The sequence below is a fragment of the Rattus norvegicus genome, chromosome 1, assembly GCF_021556685.1.
Source record: "Rattus norvegicus strain SHRSP/BbbUtx chromosome 1, alternate assembly SHRSP_T2T, whole genome shotgun sequence".
In the NCBI taxonomy this organism is placed as follows: Eukaryota; Metazoa; Chordata; class Mammalia; order Rodentia; family Muridae; genus Rattus; species Rattus norvegicus.
Window position 1 is genome coordinate 256,979,831 of NC_141534.1, and position 27,548 is coordinate 257,007,378.

The 27,548-nt window shown below is 49.7% G+C and overlaps 1 protein-coding gene across 14 annotated transcripts in view; it reads left to right on the forward strand.

Moving 5' to 3' along the window:
* The window catches only part of Pax2 (paired box 2), a 91,653-nt gene that overhangs the window by 10,765 nt on the left and 53,340 nt on the right, over positions 1-27,548 (forward strand). For 7 of the 14 annotated variants that reach the window (NM_001437790.1, XM_087550440.1, XM_087550430.1 and 4 more), the window contains 2 exon segments: positions 3,464-3,632; positions 4,255-4,452. In NM_001437790.1, coding sequence (NP_001424719.1) covers positions 3,464-3,632; positions 4,255-4,452 — 367 coding nt within the window. 14 annotated transcript variants of the gene reach the window in all.

A 27,548-nucleotide genomic window follows, 5' to 3' on the forward strand; every position in this document is an offset into this window, starting at 1 on the left:
GCGCCCGGCTCCTGTCTCGGTTCCAACCCCACGTAGCCCCAGCGCGGCCCGGCCCCCTGAGCTCAGGTCTCACCCTAGAGGCCACACTGGCTTTCTCCTTTCGTTCTATTTCTCTTACCTAGTAGTTTCTCATGCCTTCAGCCACTGTTCTGTTTTTTGCCACTCCGTGCTTATGGTTCTGCCTGCCTCTCTACCTTCCCTAGTGTCTCACCTCCCTTGGCTCCTTCCACCTGCTTCTCCTTACCTCGCGGGACCCATAACCCTGGGCCCAGGTTCCAGCCACCCATTCCCTAGTCAGCCTTTGCCCTGGACTGAGGGACTAATTGGCAGCAGTTTTCAGCTCTCTCTCTTTCTCTCTCTCTCTCTCTCTCTCTCTCTCTCTCTCTCTCTCTCTCTCTCTCTCTCTCTCTCTCAGTGTCCCTCTCCTCCCTCCCTCATCTCTACCTTCCTCAAACTTAGAGTTGTGGGTAATCAGGAGGAGGCTCCTAGCCTGGACAGCCTCGGTGTCAGGACAATTGTACGGGAGATCCTGGGGGTGTGACCCCCTTCTGAGCCTCAGCTCCCAGCATCTCTTGCTCCCCCCAGCTTAGTTAAGACTTCCTGGGGGCTGCTTTGAAATATCTCATCCTTTCTTTCACCTTCACCTTTCCCTTCCCTTTTAGCCAGGAACACAAGGGTAGCAGGAGAAGGTGGTCACTTTTCTTGACTTTGCCCAGTGAGGTGATCGGTCTAAAACAAACAAACAAACAAACAAACAAACAAACAATGAGGGATTTTGAGGAGAAATCAAAGTCAGGAAGAGAGCTAGTAGTAGAGCCTTCCAAGTCAGCACTTGCCTGCCTCCACTCTATGTCGAGGACCAAGCAGCCAGCGCCCTAGCCAGGGGTTCAGCAAGAATGAAAAAAAAAAAAAAATAAGAGGGAAAGAACAAAAGAAAGACAAATGCCAAGACTGAGGAGAAAGGAAAGAGAAATCAAACCAAGAAAGGGGAAAAATCAAGGAAAGAAAATTAAAAGGATGTGGGGGGGGAGAAATAAGAAAATAGGAAAGGGGGAAATATCATAATGATATTTGAATGTATCTAATTCATAACGGGTCTTTAGCTCGGAAAACTATTTGTCAGGTATTTTCCCTTGCTTAAAAAGATAAATAATATTCCAAGTAGAAAAGCCCTCCCCATCTATAGATTAATAATTAAGGATAATTTGTAACTTTCCACAGGGTAACTTTTAGACCTAGCCTGATTTGTGTTTTAAAACGGGATCCAAGAAGAGGGAGCCGTGTTTTGTTTGTTTCCTAAGCACATATTTAGCTTCACGGACGATTTAAAAAAAACTCCTGGAATAAAATATAGTTCCCGAAATAATTTCTAGGTAAAGGAAACCCAAACGCGAGACTTCGGGCCGCTGCGAATCTCTCAGTCGGCCGGGAAGCCTCGCTCTTTTTCGGAGGGAATGAAACAGAACGCCGGTTCACCCAAGCAGCCGGTCTCTGCCTTGGCCCTGCTGCCGCTGCCTCACTTGGGTTTTTTCTAAGAATTGCTTCTTTGGACCCGCCAGTCGGGGCTAGTGACAGGGAACCACTTCGAAATCCAAAGGGGAGTAGAGCGAGCAGAAGGTGGTCGAAGGAAGGGAGAGAGGCTCTGCGCGGTCCGCGACAAGGCGGCCGACTAGCGGGCGAGCAGCTACAGCCTGGGTCTGCGCCAGCGGCAGTTGCGCATTCTAGGCCTGATCCCCGGGCAGAACCTCCGCAGCCCACCGGCCCTGAACTCCACCCGTACCCGGTTGCAATCCCTACCCCATAGATTGGGGCAGAGGGGCCGGGCCCGGAGCCCGGTGAGACTGAATTATTCATCTTTAATCTGCCCGCAGCTGCCGCCTTTTCATACCGGTAACGCGAGTTCTCCCGGGGCCTAAATTATTGATGGTTCGGGTTTGTAGGGAGCAGAGGGGTGGGGGGGGGAGAAGAGTGGGACCAAAGATGAGGACACCGTGGGGCTGGATGTTGTAAGAAAAGAGTTTCTGGCCTCCCTGAGCCACTTGATTAGAGGCCTCTGTTCAAGGGCTTCCCCCAAGCTTGTTTTGTCTCCCTATAAAAAGATAGGAGAGATTTTAAGAGGGCACGAGATGTGCCCGCTTTCTCCGAAACTCGCTTGAGGCCATGGGGCAGTGGCTGCAGGTTGCAGACCTTGCCTGGCCTGGTTCTGCCGCTAGAAGTCTCTGCGGCTGGATTGCTGAGTAACTGCAGCTGCAGGTTAATCGCTCTAGGTGCACGATTTCTGGACTGCTTTAGGCCGTGGAAAATGGGGATCCCGGCAGTGGCCTTGAGCCTGGCACCTGATGGCCTTTTTGGCTTCCAGGTTGGGAGCCCTAGCCCAGTTGGACCGGAAATCAGGGTCTCTGCTCTGGTTGCTGGAGCATCCGCTCCTACTGTTGGGTTTCCGTATTCAGCTGCCCAGGTCTGAGAGGTCAGAGGGTCCCGAACTGGCTTCGACTGGCAACGCAGAGTCCTAAGTCCGCAGGTGCAGTCCCTACCACACCACCTTCGGGGGAGACTCGGGGCGCGGGGGCGCTAGCCTTGTGCAGCGTGGTAGGCAAGCGAACCCTAGCAGCCAGGCGTTTTTGCAGCGGCTGCGGGGAAGAGCGAGACTCTTCGCCGCCTCGCGGTCTCTGAGCGCAGCGGATCCCGAATCACCACCACCTCTTCTGCCTCTCCGTTTCCACCTGGATTTCTCTCCACCATAGACATTGGAGATGCAGAGGGGAAATATTGTTCAAAACACCCGAAGAGGGGAAACATAAAGGAAAGAAAGAATTCCTGAGAAAGACAAAATGAAAACCAGGGAAAGAAGAAACAGTACGATCACAATTAGAAATAGGTACAAGGGGAGAAGGAAGAGTTAGACAGCGAAGGTGAAAGGGATGTGTTTGGCTTAGTCCCTCTTTATGCTGAAGACTCTGTTGAGCTGAGTCAAGAAGACCCCGGCCCTCCAAATCCATCTGGCTTCCAGCCCTTGTGAAACCCAAGCCGCGCCAAACCTGCGGCGCAGGCGAGTTCCTAGTCTGCAGCAATGGTGCTCTGGCCCGGTCCTTCCTCTCTCCGCATCCCTACTTTTATCTCCCCTGACATTGTTTCCCCTTTGTCGTTTACTCCCCTCCATTTTTCAGCTCTGCTCTCTCTCCTGGCTTCTCTACTCTCCCCGCACTTTCTCCTTTACGGCGCACTGATGTGAGAGGCGGGTTTTTCCCTAGTCCAGCTTCTTCACTCTTTCAGCTAGCGGGGGTTCTGATAACGAATCCTCTCTCCTGACCGCCCACCAAGCCACCTTTCTCCCCGAGTCCTGGGATGGGATATGCCCCTTAGCTTTGCCTGCTCCCTTCGCACGTGGCGGGCCTCGGACCCTGACTAATGGCCGGTCCCTGCTGTGTGTGGGGTGTTGTGTTTTTTTCTTGTCTCTCCCCAGCAGGGCACGGGGGTGTGAACCAGCTCGGGGGGGTGTTTGTGAACGGCCGGCCCCTACCCGACGTGGTGAGGCAGCGCATCGTGGAGCTGGCCCACCAGGGTGTGCGGCCCTGTGACATCTCCCGGCAGCTGCGGGTCAGCCATGGCTGTGTCAGCAAAATCCTGGGCAGGTGAGGGCCGGGTGCTGCCTCCCTTCCCAGCTGAGGTTTTAGTTAAAAGTCGAGTTGCCAGACAGGAAAGGAAGGAAGGGGCTTGAAAGACTAAAGGGCTGGCTGCCCCGTTTGAGAAGGGCATTCGAGGGATGGCTGAGACTTGGAGTGAGGGTGGAGTAGGGTCTAGCAAGCGTAACCCAGCCAGCGGGTCCACCAGGAGAAGGCAGCTACGTTCAGAAAAGAAGGGATTTCCCCTCAGCTAATCAATGTGGATGGGGTTGGAGGAAGAGGGTCCAAAGAGGAGAACAGGCAGCGTTGGGAAGACGACAGGTTCCATAGGAATTCCGCACTTCAGGTGGGATCGGCTCGCCCAGTCTGAATCCTTCTCTGCTTCCCAAGTGGAGGACCAGCCTTCCACTCCCCGGGGTGCCTGCTCTAGCCACTGTCCCCACTCAGCCTCCATGCCCGTTTCCCACCCTAGTCAAGCCCCTTCTGGAGTCTCTGCTCAGCTACACAGGGCCTTTTTCCCTTCACGCCGATGCCTAGGGAGGGAGAGCGGCTTAGCAGCTCTGGAGCTTGCAGCCCCCCTGCCCTTGCCACCACCGGCTTCTTGCTGACCCCGACGGCCTTCCTGGCCCAGGTACTACGAGACTGGCAGCATCAAGCCCGGAGTGATTGGTGGCTCCAAGCCCAAGGTGGCAACGCCCAAAGTGGTGGACAAGATTGCTGAATACAAGCGACAGAACCCGACTATGTTCGCCTGGGAGATCCGGGACAGGCTGCTAGCTGAGGGCATCTGCGACAATGATACAGTTCCCAGCGTCTCATCCATCAACAGGTGAGCAAAGCCCCCGTGGGCCTGGAGGACAGGACTCCAGTTCCCTACTCCTGCCTGTGGGGCCATCTCGCAGGGCCTCTCTTGGCTCTTTGAGCAGCCTCCACCCATCCTTTCCAGCTCCCAGCCTGAAGTCCTTTGGCCATGGTAAATAGACCTGGGAGGTAGAAACAGAAAGACAGACAGACAGACTGACAGACAGACAGCTCTTTCCAATTCGGAGCTGAGTTTTCCCTGCCAGGCTTCTCCTGCCGGTGTCCTGGAAATGAATCCAAGTGTTTGTGGTAATTAAGACTCCAAGATTACCCGCCTCGGGATCTAGAGACAATCACAGCCCATAGCAAAGTCTTTAAAATGACCACTGTCTATTCACCGCCTCCAAACAGACTTTTTCTTTCTAAAGTCATGTACCCTTCCCCAGGGGCAGCCAGAATCCTGGTTCCTTTACCCTTTCAGCCAAACTCCCACAAAGCTCACCTCCCAGGAGCCAGGTCTTGCTAGCCAGCTCCACACAAATTTCCGGCCCAGAAGCACTGGCATTCAGGTCTACAGAGCAGATGCCAGCCACCAGCCAGGACTTGGCAGAGAGTAGAGGAGCTGGACCAAGGACCAGGATGCCAGGCAGGGAGTGAGAGCTGGGACCCTGTGGCTGACTCCTGGGAAATGCTCCCACCACCAAGCTAGCCTGTCCTGAGGTTGAAATCATTTCCATGGTGATAGGTTCAGACACTTGGACCATGCACACTCTACTCAGTTCAACTTGCAGAACCGGCAAGCTTCTTAATCCCCAGGTCCTTCCAGTATGGTGTCTGGGAAGCCACAGGGTCATGTTTTAGGCATATGCACCCCATCCAGTGTGTGCTAGGGTATCTCTCTGAGGTGACTCTTGAGCACTCAGACAACATTAAAACCCTCAAACCCAGACCAGCTCCCTAACTGCAGACCGGTGCAGCTTTGACAATTGTATTGCGGAGACTCTGGACTGCAAAAGTCCCACTCCAGCCAGAGGCAGGTGTCCACTTCTCAGGCACCCCCAAATGCAGGGACAGCTAGGAGTTTCCCCTCTGTTATTCTTTCGACTCTTCATAGGCCCATTATCAGAACAACTAATAATTCAGATGGTGCCTCCTTCTGCCCTAGCATCACCTACCTTTTTTTAATCCTTTGCAAATGATATGGAATTATCCCAAATCATCCTGAAAACAGCAGGTAAAATTAGCTGGTAGAATGTACCTTGGCTAAAGAAGATTCCCTCTGCCACACTTGTGCTGTAACGCGCTGCAAGGCGACCCCAGAAATTATCCCAGTGTGTGCCATCTGTATTAAAATGGTTATTCCGTTATGAACAGGATAACATAATACTGATCAGCTAATTATACACCCTCCGAAACCCTCCAGCTTCCTGGGCCTGGCTCAGCTAGGTACTGGAAATGTACGACTGTTTGACATTCACTTTCCAAAAGAGCCAGAGATACACACTGGGTGGACTGAGAAAGCAATAAGTGCTTTGCATTTAAAAGTCAAGAGGCTGGGGAGCTTGGGTATGGGGGCAGGCGTGGCAGTTGGCCGGGGTGTGGTGGGGGTGGGACAGCACTTCTTTTCTTTTTCTCCCACTCCCACCCCATCCCACACCCCCCCCCCGCCTTAACCACCCAATGACTTTGCCTGTGGTCCTTGTAACCAGTTAGAGATGAGTTCTTCAGAGGACAGTAGCTAAGCCATGAGTGTCTGGGATGAGGAGTAACATCATTGGGCTGGGTGGCGGTGCCCTGGGGACTATTTTGGAGATCCAATTATTGTCTGTGATGGGAATCGCAAGCCTTGGAGGGGGAAGCCAAGACAGATCCAGTTTCAGCAGTTGGCTTCTTTTGAGTGGGGTGTGCTGGCAGCCCTGCCTGGCACCCTCCCTGGTCGCTCCCCCTTCAGGACGTATCTAAGGATGGCTGGGCTATTTTTTTTAAAGCTGGTTTAGGTACAATTTTGAGGATGTTTCATCCTAAAACATAGAGCACGGAGGACAAGTGACTCTAACATCAAACTTCAGAGGTCTGAAGGTGCGTCTACCAAACCAAAGAAAGTAGACTAAGTTAGCTGTCCAAGCGAGGAGCTTTGGGGTAAGAATGGCCTGGTCTCTCTGAGAGCCACAGAGGCTGTTGGGAACAGGATCCTATTACTGGAGGTACACACAGGCTCCCTTTGGGTGTGGAGACAGAGGTACTTCTGGATAGGCATGGCTGAAAGTAGAAGGAGCTTAAGCCTAGGAATACGGAAGCCACCAGCATCATGGGCAGCCCTGGCTGTGCAGTTCGCTTGCTTTGTCAATGAAATCTAGCAGGTGGTTTTCAGTTTTGCTTTGGGAAGAACGTTCCCATGGTTGATACTCTGGGAAGGTTCGTTGGGGCTTCCCAGTGTGTCGCTGGGACACATTTGGACATCAGTGTCATCTTGGTGGGTGTTCTTCCCTGAGGGGGACGGTTCTTCTGGGGCCATGTTTCACGCAAATGCTTGATAGAGGTGTGGCATTCCTGCTGGTGCTGGTTGTGCCAGGAGCTTGGGCCTTTCTGTTTTGAGAATTCACACTCACGGGGAGGAGGACCTGGAGATTGACTTGCATGGTATGCACTGGGAAGCGGGGAGCGCCTGAATTCAGAGCTTTGGGAATGGGAGGGTGCCCATCTGTGTTGCTGTTATTATTGGTACATCTATGTATGTGAATGTGTGTATACATACACACACACACACACACATACACACACACACACACACACACACACACACACACACGTTCTGAGTAAGGGTGCTCAAGAGCCTGTATTGGCAAGAAAGGAAGTCTACAACCCGCTTATCCACCTGAGCCAAAGGTTTTCATCTTCTCCTCCCCCAAACAGATGCCGTCGCTGCTCTTGAAATATGCTGTTATGGCTATAAACTAAATCGCTCTTCATGCTTTAAAAATGGTTTGGGCATTCTCTGATCCTGTCACGGTAAAGCCTTGACTGTCCAACCTGAGTTCCCCTCGGCAAATCCTCACAGAAATGCCTCTGTGGGCCGAAGGTGTGGCAGGGAACCGTCCACATCTGGAGACCACTGGCTAAAGTCTAGCTCTAAGCAAGTCACGGAGACGGTTGAATCATAAATACTGGGCTCCTTCGAGCTGAGTATGGAGTTGCCAGCCCCTTGGCTTGGATAGCATCTCTGTTGGGGACACTATAAATAGGTAACTTCAGACTGCGACCTGGCATGGGAAATGACCTAAGGGTAGGGTGGAGACGGAAGATCCGTGTGCTGAGAAAGGAGGAAAGTGCCTCATCGGGTTGAGTTATTGACAAGACCGGAAGGATTGTCCCGATGAGATCACCGATCTTCAGATTGGAGCGCTGCCTTGGGCACAGTGTGTAGTGTAGGGTTAAGGCTACTTCCTCAGGTGTGGTGGAGCTGGTGAGCCTCTCGAGGCTAGTCAATATGTTTGGGGTCCAGGGACTCTGTACTTAGATCTTTGCAGTGAACCCTTGGGGCTTGCCAACCACCCACCATCCCCGCATTCTTTCTTAGCGGGTTTGCCTTACAGTGCGTACATACATCCCTCCCTGCTATGGCAGCACTGACTTCAAGAAGGCTGCAGGCTCAGTGCTGTGCTAAGCAATGCCAGTTGGTGTCCCTCAGGTGTCCCCACTGTGGATGTTTGTCATTGGTCTGGTGGGGAGTGGGAGGTGGTAACCATAGCCTTGAGAATTCTGGAGACTCATCCTAAACCAAACGCATCTGTTTCTGCCTCTGGAACTCAGACCTAGATCACTTAGATTTGACTCTTGGACCCAGCTTGGCATGGAGGCTGGAGCTGAGGGGTGGCTTGTCACTCCTCCAGATCTGTGCAGTGGTTTGCTTGTCACCACTTTTGGTGTCAAGACAAGGATTTAGGATGGGTCAGTGAGGTAGGAAGAAGACTTCATTCCTCCCAAAGGGGAATGAGAAAAATCAGGACAGAGAACATGTCTTGGGGCTCTAGGCTTCAGGCAGGGGTATCAAGTATTTTCTTCTCTTTGGTTTCTGCCTCAAAGCCATGCTCATCCAGTGAGAGTCTCTGCTTTCCTGGTCACCCATCCTTAGACAGGCATGTGGAACAGGTGTGGCCGTTAACCGGTTTCTTGTGTTTTTAATGCTTCGCATTTCACTTTTGATTGTGTGTGCGCGCGCGTGTGTGTGTGTTTGGGGGCACACCTAGCCCGGTGCTCATGTGCAGGTCAGAGGACAACTTGTGGGAGCTGGTTCTCCCCTACCATGTGAGTAGAACTTTGAAGGCCATGATCGACTTTCGGACCAGACTGTCTCCTGTTGGTTGGTTTGTGGGTCTTCAGGCTAACCGTGTAGCTTTTCAGGGCTGCCTTGAGTTCCTACCTCACTGGCAACATTTGAGAAGTGAAGGTGAGGGGTTGTCCTTAAAAGTAAAAGCTCCAGGTTGGGTTTGGAAGGTGATGTAGAGAAGAAAAGAGAGGGGGAACCCCAAAAATAAACAAATAAAGTCTCAACTGTTCCGAGAACTCAATAAAACAATCACATCAAATATGAAGAGGTATAAATCTTGTGTCTGCACAGGTAACCTACTCGATTGCTTTTATTATCGCTCAGGCTGACTCCATTTATTACCCTCCACAGCCCGGGCAAAGGAGACTGCGTGGAGGGTGGTCTCTGGTGCAATCCTATACCCCGAGAGGCAACAATCAGCCCAGGCAGCCAGGGATTTCGATGGGAGCCAGGAAGGGCCCATCTGTCTGCATGAAACCAATCAATAACTCTGTAACCAGAGCCCTTGTCACAGGGAAATGGACAACACAACAGTTCAATAGAGGAGTCACGAGGGGAATTAGCCAAGTGGAGATGGTGCCAGGCAGGAGCAGCGTCTTGAGAAGGGAAGCCGAGGTTCCTGGAGGAGGAGGGACTGGGAAGGCAGGGATGACGGGGCCCTGCGTGCTCATAGGCACAGGTGAGGGAGGGTCCGCTGTGCAGTCAGCCTTGGGAAGGAGAGGCAACGTGGATGTTTGAAGAGGTGGAGCGTGTGTTCTAGAGGGCAGCTGGGGAATGGGCTTATGAAGCTCATGCAATAGTTCGCTTGCCAACACGATGGGATAGACGTGAGGGCTGCAACATTCTCAGCGGCTGGAGTAGGCAGCACAGATGAGTCATTCTCTCCAAAGCGTGCATGCTGGAGAGGAGGTTCCCAGAGGGGATGGAGGCCCTGCTTCTCACTCTTCTCAGCACTGATGAAGGAACGCTTTAACCCAGGGGCCCAGCATCTACTCCCAGCTTCCTTCAGCTGCAGACCCGCCTATTCTTTAGAGCCTTAGAGCATAGGGCTCCCTGAACACCTCCTTGATGCTACCCGGGGTTGCATTACAGTTCTTTCACGGAGAGGAGAATGTATACATTGAGAAGTCACTTTCCATGAATGCAGTAGATGGGGCCCACCCAACCTGCCAATTTTCTAGATTCTTGATGTCTTTTCATACCTCCTGCCCCATCAGACTGTGTCTAGAGCTCAGGTTCATGAGACAGAGGCAGCTATGGCCAGTGCATCACCCAGAGAACGCAGAAGGGCTCCCAAAACCTGAAGACCAGTGTGTCTCCCAATCAGTACCCAAGCAAGAGAAACAGTGATTGGAGAGGAATCATGTCTTCTCGAGTTATTTATCTGCCACTAGGCAGAGATGGTTTTCTCTTGTGGGTCACATTTTCTAGATGCTATCAAGGTGCAGTTAGAATTGTATGCAAAACATATGCACAAATGACGTATAGGAGTAAAGGTTGTTATCTTCTGTGTGGGAGACTGTGTGTCTATGTCTACCCCTATCTGGTCTTAGGTACAGGGTTCTGAGGCCAAGGGAACAAAGAAAATGGTCCCCAGAGTGGGGCCTGCCATCATGGTACAAGGTTGGACACCTCGTCCTTGGCTCGAGTGGTTAATCAGCAAGTCAGTCATCTGGCTCGTTACCTGCAGTGGCAACAGTCATAGAGTTTGGCTAAAGAGGATCACATTTCACAATTTAGAGGACTTGGGTCCAAGTTTTCCATTAAGTTTTGTTTGTATTACAATTCTCAACAAGTCCAGTCAGCCCCAGTGCGAAAGCCTGGGCTGCTGTGGTGCCACATTTGTGATGGAGACTTTTGTGGTCATATGCATGTCCTTACTTTGACACTTGAGCCATAACCCTGTTGGCACAACTAACTAGGAACCAGTGGTATCAATAAGCAAAACAATATTCTTCCAGGTACATTCTCCAAACTGTGATCCACACCAGGCATAGAGGTTCGGACCTTAGATTCCAGGCAAGACAGGCAGATCTCCATGAGTTCAAGGTCAGCTTGCTCTACAGAGTGAGACCCTGTCTCAAGCAAGCAAACTAAAAAACCATCAACTCTCTCTCTCTCTCTCTCTCTCTCTCTCTCTCTCTCTCTCTCACACACACACACACACACACACACACACACACATACACACACACACGATCCAGGAAACTATAGCTTATCTTCAAGCCATGGAACTATTGGGACTTCTTGTGCTTCTTTTTTTTTTTTTAAATTCATCCATTTATTTTATGCATGTGAGTGCTCTGTCTGCATGTACACCCGTGTGCCAGGAGAGGACTTCAAACCCCATTACAGATGGCTGTGAGCCTCCATGCGGTTGATGGGGAGTGAACACAGGACCTCTGGGAGAGCAGTCAGTGCTCTTAACGACTGAGTCGCCTCTCCAGTCCCTTGTGCTTCTTGGGGGACAATGTGATGAGAAGATACTTTGTGCTGATAGAGAGAGAGTGCGAGTGAGAGAGATAGAGAGATGGGAGAGAGACAGACAGACAGACAGACAGACAGACAGACAGAGTTTGGCTTTGGATGTGGAGTAAGGAAAGTAGAGTCCCAAAGCCCAGACTGGTGTGCACCAAGAGCAGTGATGGAACTACAGGTGGGCACGAGGGTCACACGCCAGTGTTTTCAGGGAAACTGGCAGGAAAAGGTATATGGATGTGTATAGGAGCTAGAGCCCTGGGCCCAGCCTACAGGCATTGACACAGAGATAGTTTTTACACTTACCATTGTGTGAGTGAGCGTGTGTGTGTGTGTGTGTGTGTGTGTGTGTGTGTGTGTGTGTGTGTGTGTGAGTGATGAGGTCTGGAGATAACATTGGGGGTTGATTATATCCTTCTATTCTACCCTTCCCCCATTTTGTGCATGATGTGTGTGTGTGTGTGTGTGTGTGTGTGTGTGTGTGTGTGTGTGTGTGTGTGCATGCACGTGCACACAGGCCAAAGGTTAATGTCAGGAAACAGCCTCCATAGCTTTGGACCTTATTCATTGGCAAAAGGTTTCTCAGTCAAACCCCGAGCTTGCTGAAAGGACTCTTCTTGCTAGTCAGTCTGCTCCAGGGTTCCCACCTCTGCCTCCTGGGCTAGTATTACAGATGGGCTACACCACAGCTCCTGCTTAGCATCATGCAGGTTTGGGGAAATCTGGATCTGAGTTCTCTGGTCCTCATCCTTGCACAGCAAACTCTTTACCCACCGAGGCATCTCTCCCAGCCTCGGCCTTGTAGGTTCCAGGGATTAAACTCAGGCTTTCAAGGTTCAATGGTGAGACCTGGTGGGTCAACTTGTGGGTCCCAAAGAGGGCAAACTTTAACAATTCCGTGCTAACCCAATAAAGCCCGCTTTGCGTCTGATTTTTATCTTGGACAGCAGTTGGCAGCCTCTGGTGTGTGTAACTCTACACGCTGACCTCTGGTCTAGGAAAGAGCTATGACCTCAGAGCAAGTGTGAGAGAACCAACATTTCCCCTATACCTTAGCACAGAAGTTTCTGGGATGTTCTTGGGAGATGGTGGAACTCTTTCTAGCTGGAGGAGTGGGTGAGTCCTGGACGATGAAGGGGACAGCAGGTGTGATGCAGAACTGCAAGAGTGTCGGAGGAGGTGAGAGGCTGAGAGGGGAAAACGGTCTGGTAGCCTCCTTGGCCTGCGTGGTATTTGGGAATGGAGCACGGAGCATGCAAGGACAGTTGAGGAGGGAAATAGGATGACATAATCTAAATAAGAGCATTTGGTCCCTGAATCCTCTTAGATGTGGTTAGAGAAAGCCAGTGCCCAGGGTAGCTGGTTGTTCAGGCTGGTGGCGTTCTGAGAAGCCGAGAGTTGACAAAGGAGAAAGGGAGAAGCCAGTTGGGGAGATGTTTCCAACATGAGGGTGGGGCAGAGGAAGTGACATTGCAGGCACATTCTCAAGATCAGAGGTTCATGGTCCTTCCTAAGAGACAGCTATGGGACCACGAGCGTGGCTATGACCACCTCCACAGTCTGCATATCCTGGCAGTGGCTGCTATTGGCAGGCCCAAGAAAAGAGAGAGAGACCAAGGCAGGTGGTCCCTGCATTCTCGGCCATCTACAATGGAGTCCCTTCTACCCTGCTACCTAGAGCTTAGGGCCGCATTGCTCCAGACTTCCTGCTATGCTTGCTTTCAGGCGGGCTTGACCATAGTGAGCACCCTCTTCGATAGCCTGAGAGTAGAGGAAGCTGGGGAACGTGCCAGGCCATTCCTGGCAAGGTGTGCAGCAGGGCAGCTGGCTGGAAATCGAGCAGGATTCTCCTTGTAGGCACAGCAGAGAAATATGAGGAAGGATGTAGGGACCTGGAGAGAGAGAGAGAGAGAGAGAGAGAGAGAGAGAGAGAGAGAGAGAGAGAGAGGAGGGCGGGCGTAAAGGATCCCATAGATAGAGAAAATGATGGCTAGCTAGTACTGGGGATTACTGGGGATACCTTCCTGGTTCTGGCACTCCCTCTTGGCTCTGGAATCTTTGTGGGTCCAGATGCCATCCATACCTTTCAGGCAAGGGAAGGAGCTCAGGAGCGTTGTGAACAGCGTCTGATCTGACGGATCACTGAGATGATCAGGCACAAGTACCTCATTCCAACCCTGACTCTGCCAACCTTTGTTTGACTTCCAAGGCTCCTTGTGTTGTCCTCAGAGAAGCTGTTAGGCCTGGCCTCTGGGCCTCTGTGTGGCTCTGTTTTAGAGACTGTGTGGCTGGTGGCTTCCATAGCCTGCGAGGCTGGCCTAGCCTTGCCGGGACATCTCAGAAGTCAAGTCTTGTCCAAGTGAGAGCCGGCAGTCTGCTTATTCAGAAAGCTTCCGGCTGGCTGGGCTGTTGATCCCAAAGCAGGAATCCTTGGCATCATTTGGATAGTCTGCTTGTTTGGGATGTTACTGAATGCTACCCAGAGGGCGAGGGGTCAAAAGGGACAGTAGCTGTCCCAGTGGGTCAATAGCTAAGGATCAGGTCAGGTCTACAGAAAGGTTCTGACACAACCAGTAAGCATGCCTGTGTCTGGGAGTATGGGCCCACGTGAGATCAGTGCAAACTGGCTCTGTTGAAGGTGAGCGTGTCACCTGGTGTGTGGCACCAGGTGATCCGGTGGCCACAGCATTGGTTGTGTTTACCTGTAACCTCAAAGGCAGCCTGTGTAGAGATGAGACCAGAGGTCAGGATGGTTAGGCTATCATGTGCAGCGTGCGCCCGCCAAGGTCCTCCCCCTTCCCGGTGCTCCCTCCTCTATGGGTTAGATGGATGGGTCGGCAAGGCCAATCTCTGACTGAAGAGTGAGGAGTTGATTCTGATTGAAGAGTGAGGAGAAGCTGATAAGATAAGGGAGGCCACCTTTCCTCCAGGGATCAACCGCGGTGTCATGTTCCCCAACTCCTCCGCTTTTCGAAGAAGGGCAGGCAGACTTCCACTTACTGTGACTGTCTGACTTCTGGGAAAGCCAGAAGGAAGGAGGTTCCTTCCACAGTGGTCCTAGGAAGGAAAGCCTGGCAAACTCCCAGGGGAGAGAGAAAAGGCAGCAGAAGGAAGACAGCAGGAGAGAGGGGAGGGCTGGATGCCTTGACACTGATTGGCCCTGGCCTGGTGTGGGACCACAGAAAGAGCCTGAGGGAAGGCAGCTGTGAGGCTTCCAGCTAGGCTTCTGGTCCTGATGCTTGGTCTCCTGCAGAGGGCATAGCTCTGGCTCTAGTCCAGTCTCTTCTAGAAACAGGGGTCACCCTCACCTTCTATCCCAGACCCTCTGGCCTACCATATAACATCTGCCTCTTCCCCCACTCCCATCACCTCAACTCCTGACCCTAGGGAGATACCCTGGAAGGTCATGAAGACTTCTTAAGAGATGGTCTCTCAGGGTAGGTACAAAAAAGTTGAGAGAAATTCATTTCATGGCTAGTGGTTGCTTAGAAAAGGCGATTCCGGCGCACGGATGTGATAAATGTTAACTGAACATTAATCGCATTAAAGAGGGCCCTATAAACTTTTCATTTCTAATTAAATTCGTCCAGTGATGCTGCCCAAGCGAGTACTCTGAGCCTTTGTTTATGTGGAAAATTAAAATGCAAATACAACGGGATTTATTTCCAGGAGTGGACTGATGGTCTGGTCCCTCTGGCTACCGGTCTCTGGGCCTGTCAGGCTAGGTAACTCTGCAGGTGCACTGTGCGATGAATTTTTGTCATGAAGAGAAAGGCCAGGGTTCAAGGTCACGTACAATTAGACAGGAAGAGAAGTTACAGAAAGAATTAAAGAGGAGACAACCCGCTAAGGTAGCAAAGCATTTTCTTGACTTTCTAACCTTCATACTGTAAGAATAGTGCCCCCGAAACAGACAGACAAACCCTTGCTTGTGAATAATGTCCCCATAAGCCTCCCTTGTGGTACAAACAGATGTGGGAGGGAGGATTTGGAGGCATCTACAAGACCGTTCCCAAAAGAACTCAAAGATGTCAAGAGGAAAGGAAGGCCTACAGTCCGGCTTTATCTCCAGTGCTTGGAGAGTCAGCTGCTGTCCACATCACGGTTTTGCTAGGTCCTTGCTGGCAATGCCAAGTGTCTCTGGCACAAGGTAGTGGAGCATAAAGGCACACACGGAGAAGGACATTGTGCATGCAGGCCTGCACGCACACAGCCTCTTACCCATAAGGGAGAGCTGGTGGCTCGTAAGAATGAACAAATGGTCCCCACAATGAGCCTTTTAGTACCGTGATCCCTTTGATGGAAGCAGAAACCCTTAATACTATTGAATGGAGCACTATGCGTTCCCGCTTACTAAAACATAAATTAAGTTGAGAGGAGAGAAAAACCTAGGTAAGAAAAATCATTTGGGTATATCAGTTAGGGACACTGAAAAATAGCTACGGTGCGCCACGAGTAAGGAAGTTGTAAATAGCATTAAAACTCAAGAGGGGGAAGGAAATAGAAGTAGGAGGGACTGGAAAAGGCAGAGCGTTAAATCACAAATAGAGGCTCGTGTACAAAGTCACAATCCAGATTTACGCCAGGCTTTGCAAAAATCTACAGCCTGGACTGACAGCAGGCGGGGATCCTGGGTGCCTGAGTGCACAGGCCCAAGGCATCCTGACAGTGTAGAGAGGGCAGGCTGCTCACTGTGCTGGATTCTGGGATTGATCCATCCACTCCCGGTGCAGGGATCTGATTGGTATGGCTCTGCAGACAGTCGAGGATACAGCCGCATGAGAGTCTTTAAAGGTCTTTAAGCACACGAGTCTCTTGTGAGCTGGATCCGCATTCTAATGGTCCTCCAAGGTAGCAACCCATTCCTGGAACACCGCCCGCTTCCCTGAACTCCGCAAACAACTGCTACCCGCCGCCCTCTTTAGTCTGTTTTATTCTGGGTTACTCTTTTCCTCTTCAGTGTTCACTTTGTACCTTGGGAATGCAGGAGCACTCGCTGACAAGCAGGTTAATAACCATGGCAACGCCCAAACATCTGGAAGAAAATCAAAACACTTTAGTCAATCATTTATGTTGGCTGTCCATAGGATGCGAAAGATCTGGTGATTTAGCACGTCCACCTGGCTGACTGGCTTTCTCGGGTTTCATTCAGGCACAGAACCAGCAAACCCAGGAAAACATCTATTTCAGAGGAACATATTCTAGGAAGCCTGGTGTGGTGTTGGAAGTGTCTTGTACACACTGGGTTTGGTTTCTGATTTAAAGGGAGCCTGGGCCAGGCACAGGGGTGGCAACAGTTTGTGTCTGGACAAGCTGAGCCATTGGATAAACTGGAAGAGGCTTCATCCAATAACCTTCCGCTGTCCATTAGGCCTGGCTTCCATGAGGGAATCTGCCATCCGAAGGGCTTAACAGACATGACCAGTCATTCAACCACCCTTCCAATCACCCATTCGGAAATGTCTTGCTAATCACCTCCTGGGTGCCAGGAAAGTCACAAAAACCCCATGACACAATGCAAGAGGGCGGCTTCAGGGAGAAATTGCCATATTGTGAGTCTGGCTAATCTATCCTTTCTGTACCTCAGTTTCCCTAGTCACGTAAGGTAGGAATAATCACTTAACTCTTTTATAGGCTCTCATGGGGGTTAAATGAACACACACACACACACACACACACACACACACACACACACACACACACACACTCTACCATAAATCTACTTTGAATTGCAACTAGCCAATATTAAGGAATCAATAAATGCACTATTCTTTTGGCAGTAGTAATAATCCAGTATGCGTTTTTAGTTTTAGCCTGTGTCAATATGTGTGTCTTCTGGTTTCCATGTGCCTGAGCACTGACGCATTTTAAATAAGAAGGCTTGAAAGGTGGAGGCTCTTGGCTCACATTTGTAGCACTCCCGAGGGTGAGGCAGTAGCATCTTGAAATTAAGGCCTGCTTAGGGTTTTTACATAGAGAAAACTTGTCTAAAAGCAAAACAAGAGAAGAAAAAAAGGAAAGAAGAAAGCCCGACCCAGGAGCCAGAAGGATATTCTATGAGCAGGGTCAGGATCATGAACACCCGGGAGGTTCATGGTATCCCGTGAACCCCGCTGAATGTGAGAAATGGGCTGACTTTGTCTTTTCCAGCGGGTGGAGAATCTCCATGACTCAGGTCTCCCACTACTGAGTAGAGTTAGTCAAAGACTCGCCTCTTTGTCCTTTGAAAGCCCCGCCCGAGTACATGTGTGCGTGTGTGCGCGCGTGTTTGTACACTCGTGTGCACAGTCACGCCCTCTTCCGGGACGAGCTGGCTGTTGTTTGTTGAGGACGTGGAGGTTGGCATTTTCCAGGCTCCGTGGCATTTTCTCAGGTTGTGCTTCTTTGCATTTGTAATTTTTTAAAAAAGAGAGAGATAAATGAGACAGCGGTGGGGGAAGTCTTCAGGTGATCGTTTTTGAAGGGTTTTCCTGGTTCTTAAATGCCATAATGGGGAGAGGGAAGGGAAGCAACCAGGAAGAGGGGGTGAGGAAAGAAAGGCAAGAAGATGGAGACAAGAATGAAAGAGAAGAGCGAGTGAATAGTCGAACTCAAACCATATCCGACGAGTGTTGTCCTTTGTAGCTGGGCGCTCCCGGGAGGATGGGGGTCCCATGACCTCTGCAGTTAGCACCACCGTCGAGGGAAAAGTACTTTAAGAAAAGAATTTAGGAAGTCAAATTACTTTGGGCTTTGTCTATTTGGTGCAATGGTCCAAGGTAACTGGATAATGACGTATTCCTCTGTTTATCCTCTGTCCAGCAAGCACAAGGCGAAAACCAAAGCTGACCTAACTCAGGATGGCGTGTCTCTCGTCTTGTGGGAAATCCCGCAGACTGAGGCTGACACCTATCTGTCTCATGCTTCCCCCCATGGGTTCAGTGACCTCTGTCAGTTCAGTGAACCCTGAAGAGCCACACTCAGGTGGCTAACCAGTTACTTCTCAGATATCTTAAGATCTCTTTTATTTTTAATTATGTGTGTGTAAGTGGGTGTGAGTGTGTGCTCATGAGAGCCGGTGTCCCTGGTGGCCAGAGCTGTTGGATCTCGTAGAGCTGGACTTACAGGCTGTTGTGAGCTACCGAACACGGGTGCTCTGCGAGGATCTGAAGAGTGTGTGCCTGTAAGTGCTTTCCCGTCTCTCCAGCCTCTTTTTGGATATCTGTCAGTCTAATTAGCTGTTAAAGGACTATGTATTTTTTTAATTATAACGGTAACTCAGTGCTGGGGGTTGAGCCTAGGGTTTTGTGTATACTCGGCAGTTGCTTAACACCCAGTTATATCCCTAGATCCAGGAAAATTTTAAAATCAGCTAAGTTGGAATTGTGGGGTCTCAGAGTGTTTTCAGTTACCTGTGAACCTACCTGAGGTTGTCATCTCCCCTTTTCCTAGTCATTAGAACAGAGCCAGCTGCTGCCTTTATTAGCCCCCAGCCCCTGCAATGTCCAAACATCCTGGGAGGAGAGCCCCACCCCACTCCCCAGCCAGAGGAGTGCTACCCAACTGCAGTTTTTACTCTTCTTTTCTTAAAACACACAATGCACCTCTTGATTGACCTTGTGATTTTTTGTGCATTGACATACTAGCATACTTGTTTATATTTGGCCAATCCCGTGGCTGTGTCACCCAGCAAATGTTTATAGTAATCACCATCATCACCATCACCATCACCATCACCACCATCATCACCACCATCATCACCATCACTATCACCACCATCACCATCACCACCATCACCACCATCACCACAATCACCATCACCACCACCACCACCATCACCACCACCACCACCACCATCACCACCATCACCACCATCACCATCACCACCATCACCATCACCACCATCACCATCACCACCATCACCACCATCACCATCACCACCATCACCATCACCACCATCACCATCATCACTATCATCACACTCAAAGCTAACCAGTCCTTGTCACAGTAAGGCAGTATAAGTACGCGAGTGTATTAATTGATCTGAGCCTGATGAACAGCCCCACAGTGCTTTGCAGCAGTGTTTATAGATGTGGTAACTGGAATACAGGTGTAAAATAACTTGCTCAAGGTTGCAGACTAGGTAGCAAACCTAGGACTTGAACTCACACCCGAGTGGTGCTGAAACCCATGGGCTTAACCACTACACCACGGTTCTTATCTACTTTGGATCAAAGACAATGCAGACCCGAGTGATCTCTTCTCCGTCTTGTGCCCTTATAGCTTTACTCAAGCTTAGAGCACACACCCTGTGCCCTGGTGGAAAGTCGTACCTGTAATTGTAATTCTTCCATGATACTTATCTACTACTGGGCCACATCATCTGGGAACAGTGGGGGAAGATGCCTTGGGACAGCAGCACAGAGTGGAGAGGAGCAGGGGGCTCTGGGAGATCGAGGTCAGGGTGGTGCTCCCACTGGGATGGAAGCTTTACTTCTCCCTCCTCCTGATCCCTAGCTGGGATGCAGACTTTACACAGGGATAGTATTTGGCCTTGGAGCTTCACTCCCCGGAATAGGTAGGTGTAGGGAGGGTAAGACCAAGACCTGACCCAGTGTGGTTAAGTCAGAACTCTCCCAGCCAAGAGTAGACATGTAAACTTTATCATCAAGAGGATATTGTCCTGCTCTAGAATTTTCTTTCTGGAAAGAAGCAGTACAAATGACCAGGCCAGAGGAAGGTTAAAAAAAGAAAAAAAGCAGGAGGATTGTCCCTCTCACCCACAACTGTAAGAAGGCTATTAAAGCGATTACCGAATCACAGCCACCACCCAGATCCAACACCATTACTCAGCTCACATCACCAAGGAGACACCCATTAACCTAATCTCTGAGACATACATTGTGAATAAAGAGATGCAGATATGATCAATGAACGCAATAATTCAAGGCAGACACAGACACTGCCACCAAACAATACTCAAATTCCTCCAACCCAGTCATACAGGAAGAGCAGTCATCTCGATACAACTCCACAAACAAAACAAACCTGAGGTCAGTTGCTGGAATGCGTCCGCACAATGTCTCACATGCTAACCCACCACACAATTCAAGCTCCCCATCCCGCAGGCCACCCGTACACAGAGGCTGGGATTAGGTGGCCCTTGGAGCAACAATAAACATTGGTAAGACATACAGAGGCAGGGTCAGCATTGAGATGCCCAACCCTCGGCACTCCCTGAAGAACACAGGCAGAGATACGGTATCCCCAGGCTCAGTACAGCCACCAGGACGGAGCACCGACCCCCGTCCAGCAGGTGGACGTATCTAGACCATCACGTCTGATAAGGCCTCAAGGCTCTGGTTGCTACTAAAAGAGTAAACTGTCCCCAGAGCCGGCTTCCCGAGACAGGACAAATCAGCTCCATCCTGGCTGGGGTTTAATAAGACCTCGATGTTGTGGAGAATGACAGAGCTTCAGGGGTGGAAGGGAAAGGTGGGGGTTGGGGGAGCTCTCCGAGCTGGGTGCCGGAATTCCCCTCTGACTCCTGCCTCCGTGGCCGTTTTTTTGAGCTGAAGCCCTCTCTTGCTGGGTGTTCACTGAGTATCGATTCAGTCTGCAAGCAATTTTAATATTTCTTCAGGGACTTTCCAGCAACAGCACAAGTCATTAATTCACCCTCTCAAATTGCTTATTCAATAGCAGGAACATGGCTCCTGAATAAAGTCCCAGGATTTATGTGACTTGCACGAGTCAGGAGGTCAAACAACTGTTATGGAGCGAAGTTAAAAATCCAAGTAAAATATTGACACTTTTTTGGGGAGGGGAAGAGAGGGAGGCCGAGGTATTTAAAATAGGTTTTTGTTGCAATGGCCCCAGGATAAAGAGTGGAAGGAGACTGAAGACAAGTTGGAGTTTATAAAATCAATGGAATTTATTGCACATCTACTTGGCATTTAATAATTCTCTCATTTCCACATTCCCCCCCACCCCCATCCCATTCTGGCCACAGACAGGGAGATACACAGGTATACAAACGCACATTTATGCATGTCAATACCACCGCGCGCGGACCAATACGGAAACAGGATTGCGATGTGCGCAACTCGGGCACCCAGAGAAGGGAACATCGATGGGTTTCGCTGTAGCTGAATGTGTTTAACAGAAGCAGGCATAATTTGGCAGATATTCACGAAGCTGCTTTTGATAAGTTATAAATCTCAGATCAATGCATTGGATATGAATACAAAGATGTGCTCATCCCAGAAATAGTTTCTAAAATGTAGACGCCGCATGAAACATCTCTCCGCAGGATCGTCATGGGATTGCGTACACGATTTGCAAATTATGGCTTGTTTGTAACATGGGCCTGGTGCTTATTAAGTAAGTGACGGTACACGCATGGGAGACGAAAGTGTGTTTCAAATCACAGACACACGCAACCTCTTGCTAGTCGCCTACAGATGCTTGCTCAGTTGTCCAAATCGTGTATGTGAGAAGACGAAGAAAACCGTCCCTGCTCAAATAGCTAATAGACACAAAGCATTATTAATATAGAAATTTCCAGAGGAGATCATATTACGCAGCCCTCAGATACTGAAGTCACAGGCTTGGGTCCAAAGCAATCTGATATTAAGAATGTGACCTTGGGTGAGCTGCTTAGCCACGCTGTTGACTCTAAGGTAGAAGAGAGAACACACCTCTTTGACAGAAGCCATGGTTAGGATTTGAGTGAGAAAACGCACCATGTACCATGTCTCTTTTATAGTGAATACAGAATAAATGATAAGGGCCTGTAAGGTGGGTCGGTGGGGGAACGTACCTGCTGCCCTGGCTGATGACCTGCGTTCAACCCTCAACCCCCATTCACAAAAGAGACACTGGTGTAAAGAGAAAAATTACTCTGGCAGCAGACCCCCTCCCGCGTCCACACTAGCACTCCACACAGGAATAAATAAAAGTAGAAACTTTGAAACAAGTGAGAGTTACGACTTTCACTGCTACTCCACAGCTCTTCTAGTGAGGTCGACACTTAGATCTGGATTTGTTCTTGGTGAGACTAACTTTCTAACAAGTGGCTAGTGGGGTGGACTTTAACGCAGGACGCCCACATTTAAATTCTGGCTCTGTTACAGAAACGCTGTGCGGCTTAGCCAAGCTGGCTAATATTTCTGAGACTCAGTTTCCACACGAAAGGGTAGGGATAGTAATCTTCAGAGGTACCTACGGGTACTTCATAGGTGCACAAAGACTAAATTTTACTTTCGTTATTATTTGTTTTTTAAGACAAGGTTTCTTTACCTAGTCTTGGCTGTCCTAGAGTTCACTATGCAGACCAGGCTGGCTTGGAACTCACAGAGATCTGCCTGCCTCTGCCTCCTGGGTGCGGAGATTAAAGGCATGAGCCACTATTCCTTGCAAGAATTAAATTTTCAACTCCACATAAAGTACTTCTGACAACACCTGGTGCAAACAGAGCATATGTTAGCACACAGCATCCCATAAGATTCTTCTGTTCCAATAATATTAATAACTTGATAGTTATTAAGTTCTTACATTATAGCTGATCTTGTTTATTGCTAGATGGTAAGAAAAAGAATTATGGTATTTGTCCTTGCTAAACTGAGTCCCTGGGAGAAGTCAATATAAACTGGGTAGGCAAAGAAAGAGTTCAGCTCTGTGCTGGGCCTTGAGGGGACAAGGGGAACAGAAAAAGGTTGGCTGGAAAGCTCTGGGGGCGGGAGGCAGGTGGGAAAGATTTTGAAAGCTAGGGTGAGACGTGCTAGACTCTATCCTTAAGAGGAACAAGGAATGGAGTTTAGCCACATTCTATTCTTTCAGGACACCGATGGATGGACTGTTGTTTGAGTCTGTGAGCAGCTGAGGTGACGAGAGCTAGAGGCAGTGAGGCTAGGCAGTCCCCAGAAAGCCCAATATCCCTGCAGGCTTCCTTCTGCTTGCAGAGGAATGTCAGCATGCTTATGAAGGGCTAGGGAGGACAGAGAGGAGTAGAGGGGAAACTCATTGCGGTAGTGAGCTTATATCTGTACCGATTACCATGACATCAGGCAGTCCCTGAGCCACCAGCCTCTTCCAGGAAGGACCGTGGGGTGAACAGCTGGTAGACCCCAGCTTTAGCCGGAAGCCCTGACAGATGAGGGCAGGGCCGGTGACAGGAGGAGGTAGTCTGGTCACGCTCTGGCTTGGCATGCACTGCAGACTGGTTTCCAAATGGTTAGTTAAACACATTGCCCCTTAATTTTTAAACCTATGCATATCTTGAAGTTAAATCAATCCATATGCTTACCGTTTATCACAGAAACCACCACTATTGCCCCCTTGGGCCAGCCCCATGGCCCATCTAACCTGGTAAATTGTGTCAGGCCTGGGCTCCCAGGGACATACAATGGGAGGGTTATTGCCCTCAATGGCTGTCTTAGAAGGCTGGTGCAGGAAATCATGGAGTTATCTAGGAGACAGCTAGAAGTCAATCATCCTGGAGTGCACAAGAACTATTTTGAAATTTTGAAACATTTTTCTTTTTGACCTGGAGTTTAGTCTCTACAGAGAAAATGATAGTTTCAGGAATTTTTGGTGACTGCTGGTTGGAGTCAGATGGTGGGAAATATGGCTTGAAATATGAGTAAAGGGGCCGTGCACTAGGTCCTCTCCTGAGTCTCCTGCCCCCAGCTGGCAAGTGCTTTCCTCATACCCTGGCTTGGGCTCATCTTCTCAGATCATAGAATTCAGAATTTTTAATTTACCAGGACCAAGGAGAGACCAAGGGGTTTGTACTTTAGCCAAGGCCCCAGGGGATTCTGGGACAATCTTGAGAACCCTTCTGCAAGATTTCTGAAAGGGTTCTCATTCTTGGAGCTTATGTGTAACTTTCAGCTGAGCATGCCTACAGCCCACACACTCAGGAAGCAGAGGCAGGAAGAATAAGAGTACAGGAGACAAGTCTGAGCTACACATACATTGAGTTTAAGATGTGAGCCCAGGACTGAGTACGCTGGCACATGCCTTTAATGCCAGGCCTTGAGAGGTGGAGGTAGGTGGATCTCTGAGTTCAAGATTAGTGTGAGGTTTAGAGAATAAGTTCCGGGACAGCTAGGGCTACACAGGGAAACTGTCTCTCATGTGTATGTGTGCGTGCACGTGTGTGTGTGCATGCATGCGTGTGTGTGTGTGTGTGTGTGTGTGTGTGAATACCTATATGCACAATCTAAGAGCTCTTGACATTATGAAAGGAAAAACCTTTCATAACCTAGAACCTGTGTTCCAGCTGTGTCCTGTTCTAGCTGTAAAGGAAAGGCCTGTTCTCAACAGAAAAGAATGGCTTGACTCACCTCACTGGTAGTCTCATTGTTTAAACCAAAACCCACTGAACAAGCCTGGGCACCACCTCTACACTACACAAGTGGCAGGACAGCCTACAAAGGGAGAGTGTTCATGGAGTGCCTTGAAGTGGCCACTGGAGAGGCCAGGGGCAGAATGTCCTGGCTTCCTTGTGTAAGGAGAAAGTAAATCTCAGCCACCGATCTATATGAAGGGGCTACTCAGTTCCATTAGGCCCTCTGGGGTAAGCACCCTGTCAGGAGAGGGAGCAGCTTTCTGGGTGATCTATGACATCTCGCTCGAGGATCTGCTAAGAAAAGTCCCCAGCTAGCTCACCTCAGGGATGAGCTGAGGATATTTGCCCAACACGGCCACTGCTCAAAGAGAGGAGAGGAAGCAATTACCTGCATTTGTTGGAAAAGCTATCCTTTGCTGAAGCAAATATAGTTTCGTCTTTTTATAGAATGTTCCAGCTTATGATAGCCAGGCAGCTCGAAGTCACCAGCAGAGACCCCGCTCTGCTTTACAAATCACAAACTGGGAATTAAGCATATCCTGTAGACTCTGGAGTGGAGCAGTCTACGCTGGTTTAGATATGTACACAGGGCGTGTGTGTTGATACTTGACAGCTTACTAGTTAGGCTCTTTGAGTAAAACAATGGTATGACCAGGCTTGGGGACAGCCTGCTGCTCCTCGAGGAAACAATTTCAAAGTTGGGAGGACAGTCAGCTCCAAGCCAATGAGCAAAATTTCATGAGGACGCTCTTGGAGATCCAGTCTCTATGTATCCTGAGCAGCTGGCTCCAACAGATGTCATTGTCCCCACATTCTGGGAAGACATAGTGAGTTTCAGGGGAGCCCCTTAACCTTTGTTAAGAACAGACCACCAGGTACAGGATCTAGAGGCCTGTGAGTCAGTGCTTTTGAAAGTCTCTCTCGAAGCAGTAGAACTGAGTAGTTGACGGTATGGGCCCTGGGATTCATCTGCTTGACTTCGAATCTCTGATTTGCCATTTATGAATAGATAGCTATGACCATCTGCAAGAGGTGTTTCTGGGGGATAGAGCGAATGCAATGTTTGAAGTACTTAGAACATTGCCTCTCACACAGGAAAGATTCAGTTCACAGTGATTTTTATCACCAGAGCCTTGTCTGGGGAAGCATCTCTCTTGGTAATCCTGACCAGCTTAAGCCTTCTTCCTTCCAAGGTGAGCAGTCTGAGGTCACCTCAACGCTAATAGGACTGCTTCTTGTTTCCACCTGAGGGGAAGTTTTTGCACACCATTTATTACCATATAATATAATGCAATATAGTATCATACATAACATAACATAATATGATGGGTAGGCTAACTTGGAAACCCTGAGGCAGACCGTGGATGGATGGATAGATGAATAGATACATTTGTACTAAGTATACATACATTATATCATTCTATTGATTTGTAAAAAGTTCCCGGTCTGCCTGGCTGTAATGAGATTTTTGAACTTTGCGTGGCGATCAATGAGAGGAATATTATTGGCCTAGAGAATTGATATACCTGCTCTCAGTGGCTTGTTCTGCTCCCAGGCCAACCCGGCCCCCCAGGTGTACGATTCTAGCAGACACTTAACCTTTTTTACAGTGTCATCAGGCTAAAAGGAATCTAATAGTGACACAGGACTTGTGCTCAGCACTCTGCCACTATTGCTTTCCTGTCACAAATAATTTATAGCCTTCTATTTCCATCCCTGAGCCCTGCACCCCAGCCCTACCTCCCACTTTCCCCCAGCTCCCAGGAATCGATAAACTCACACAGCCATAGTGGGACTTCAGGGTGCAAGGAGATGGACAGATGGACAAAGAGAGAGAAAGAGGGCCAGAGAAAGACAGAGACGAAGAGACGGAGAAGAAAAGCAGAGGAAACAATGGGAGAAGGAGAAGAAGGAGGCAAAAGGGTCAAGTAGGAGCCTGAGTTCCCAGGGGCAGGATGAACTATCTCTCTGCCAATTTAAGTGGCTTGCTGGGATACTCACAGAGACCTCTGTCTGTCTCACAGAGCCCCCTGAGGCTGTTCTGGTCTTTCCCGGTAGAGGAAGTGGAGGTCTCCTGGGAATTTAACCAAAGAGGATTTAGCCAAAGAGGAACTGACCTTACCACCTGCTTCACCCCTCTTTGCTCTAAAGCCCTCCCAACACACCTGCCACCACCCGAATCCTGTGCGGTCCTTCCCAAAGCATGCAGGTAGAACTTGGTCCAGTCCCAAGTCCGTCTTCCAGGAAGTCTTTCTGACTGCAACTCCGTGACCCCCGCTGGTGCTCTTCCCCGTCCTCTCTGTTACTTCCCAGGTAGTACCTTCATTGATCCAGTTGGGGCACACTGAGAACGGAGGCCTCCTGCCTGTACCTGGCTCAGTCCTTAAATTGAAAGCAGCTGGGCATAGAGGTCACCCACAGGGATAATAACACGAGCGTGAGCGTCATTATTACGGCTAGCATTCGCCGAGCCAAACATCATACTAATCACTTTACATGAATTGTCCCTCTGAATCCTCACCAGGGCCATAGGAAGGTACACAGTAGGACTATCTCATTTTACAGATAAAGAAATGAGAAATGCCCAAGGACATCCTAGGAAGAAGGAAGCAGAGCTGGGATCCCAAGTCAGGGTGACTGTGGCTGGACTTACGTCCCAAATCCCCTCACTAGACCAGGTGTGCTGGTACATCCCTAAACTGCCATCACCTGGGAGGCAGGAGGGTCAACCTTGAGGTATTTCTGGGTTCTATGGGTGAGGCCCTATTTCAAACCAACAAACAAAACCAGGACAAATCAGGGGACGGAGAGATGGCTCAATGGTTAGGAGCACCGGATGTTAAGAACCCAGATTTGCTTCCCAACACTTGCATGGTGGCTCACGCTGGCTGGAACTCGAGTTCCAGGGGATCCAGTGTCCTCTTCTGACATTCAAGGATGCCATTCATGCACAGAGTACATATACACATATGCAGGCAGATACTCA